This window comes from Anopheles cruzii, unplaced genomic scaffold (assembly GCF_943734635.1).
Source record: "Anopheles cruzii unplaced genomic scaffold, idAnoCruzAS_RS32_06 scaffold04849_ctg1, whole genome shotgun sequence".
In the NCBI taxonomy this organism is placed as follows: domain Eukaryota; kingdom Metazoa; phylum Arthropoda; class Insecta; order Diptera; family Culicidae; genus Anopheles; species Anopheles cruzii.
This window is the reverse complement of record NW_026458434.1, coordinates 1-1190: the sequence shown is the minus strand read 5'-3', so window position 1 is coordinate 1190 and position 1190 is coordinate 1. Positions and strand designations below refer to the sequence as shown.

Sequence of the window (1190 nt, the reverse complement as noted above, 5' to 3'; positions counted from 1 at the left end):
CTGCCCGGGTGCATAAATTAGCACAGAAACAGAAATCGAACCGCATCCAAAGAACGGAAAAAAACGCCTCCGAAGAGTTCTGTTGTTGGGGGCGATGTTCTGGTTTTTTGCGGTCCGAAGACACGCGCAACCGGCCACGCCGAACGCCGCGCACGCCATGATGGCTAGGGTGTCGTGTCTTCGCGATCAATTGAAGTGTGAAGCTTTTGAAGCTTATAGGGCCACGCTGTGTACACAAAGTACGCCTGGCAGCACCCGCGATGGCCGTGCTAGGGGCGACCCTACCGCGGGGATTGCACCGTCGATCGCCACGAGAGGCAGTTCAATTCGATTAGACGAGAGCGCGCGGTGCACACGTGATTGGGGCACACGCCAGCCATGCGGATGCGCTCAGTCGTAGAGAACCTTGAACGGTGGGCCGCCCGCCGGGTTCGGTGAAGAAATGGACGCCACCTTCGGCGGGTGAAAACTTTGGCAGACGCCTAGGATCCTAGGAACGCAAATCGGCACCGCTTGGAGTGGAGGGGTTAGTCTAGATGATTGAGGTATAAAAGCGAATCCTTCAGCCAGCACTCGGTATCAGTCAGGCCTAGACACCGTCGGGGTTCCAGTGCAAGTCAAACCGAGAGGATCAGCGTGAAAATGATGCAGTTTTCGGCGGTAATCGTGGTGCTGACCGTGGCCGGGGTCTGTCTGGCCTACGAGCACCACGGATTCGTCAGCGAGGTGAAGCACATCCCGTACAAGTACTACGGCGGCAGCGGTGGTGGTGGCATTGGCGGAGGAATTGGTGGCGGTTTCGGAGGAGAACAGGTATATACGACAGGGTGCGACAATCCTGGATGGCTCTCAAGTAATGCTCCTTTAATGCAGGGTGGTTTCGAGGGCGGTATCGGCGGTGGCTTCGAGGGCGGCATCGGCGGCGGAGGCATCGGTGGATACGAAGGCAAGGACTTTTACGCCTATCCGAAGTACAAGTTCGAGTACGGAGTGAAGGACTATCACACCGGTGACCACAAGAGCCAGTGGGAAGTCCGGGACGGAGATGTCGTCAAGGGAGAGTACACTCTGGATGAGCCCGATGGTTCGACGCGCATCGTCAAGTATCACGCCGACAGCAAGAACGGATTTGAGGCCATCGTCAAGAACATCGGCAAGGGAGGCGGCATCCAGCAGGAGGGAGGATCGAT

At 57.4% G+C, this 1190-nt stretch overlaps 1 protein-coding gene across 1 annotated transcript; it reads left to right on the top strand.

Annotated features, from left to right (window-relative positions):
* Nucleotides 1–645: 645 nt before the first annotated feature.
* On the top strand, nt 646–1182 carry LOC128277234 (adult-specific cuticular protein ACP-20-like; the record flags this gene model as incomplete). The annotated part of the gene is made up of 2 exons (XM_053015674.1): nt 646–813; nt 874–1182. Coding segments are annotated over exons 1-2 (477 nt in total), but the record flags the coding sequence as incomplete, so codon positions are not given.
* Nucleotides 1183–1190: the final 8 nt, after the last annotated feature.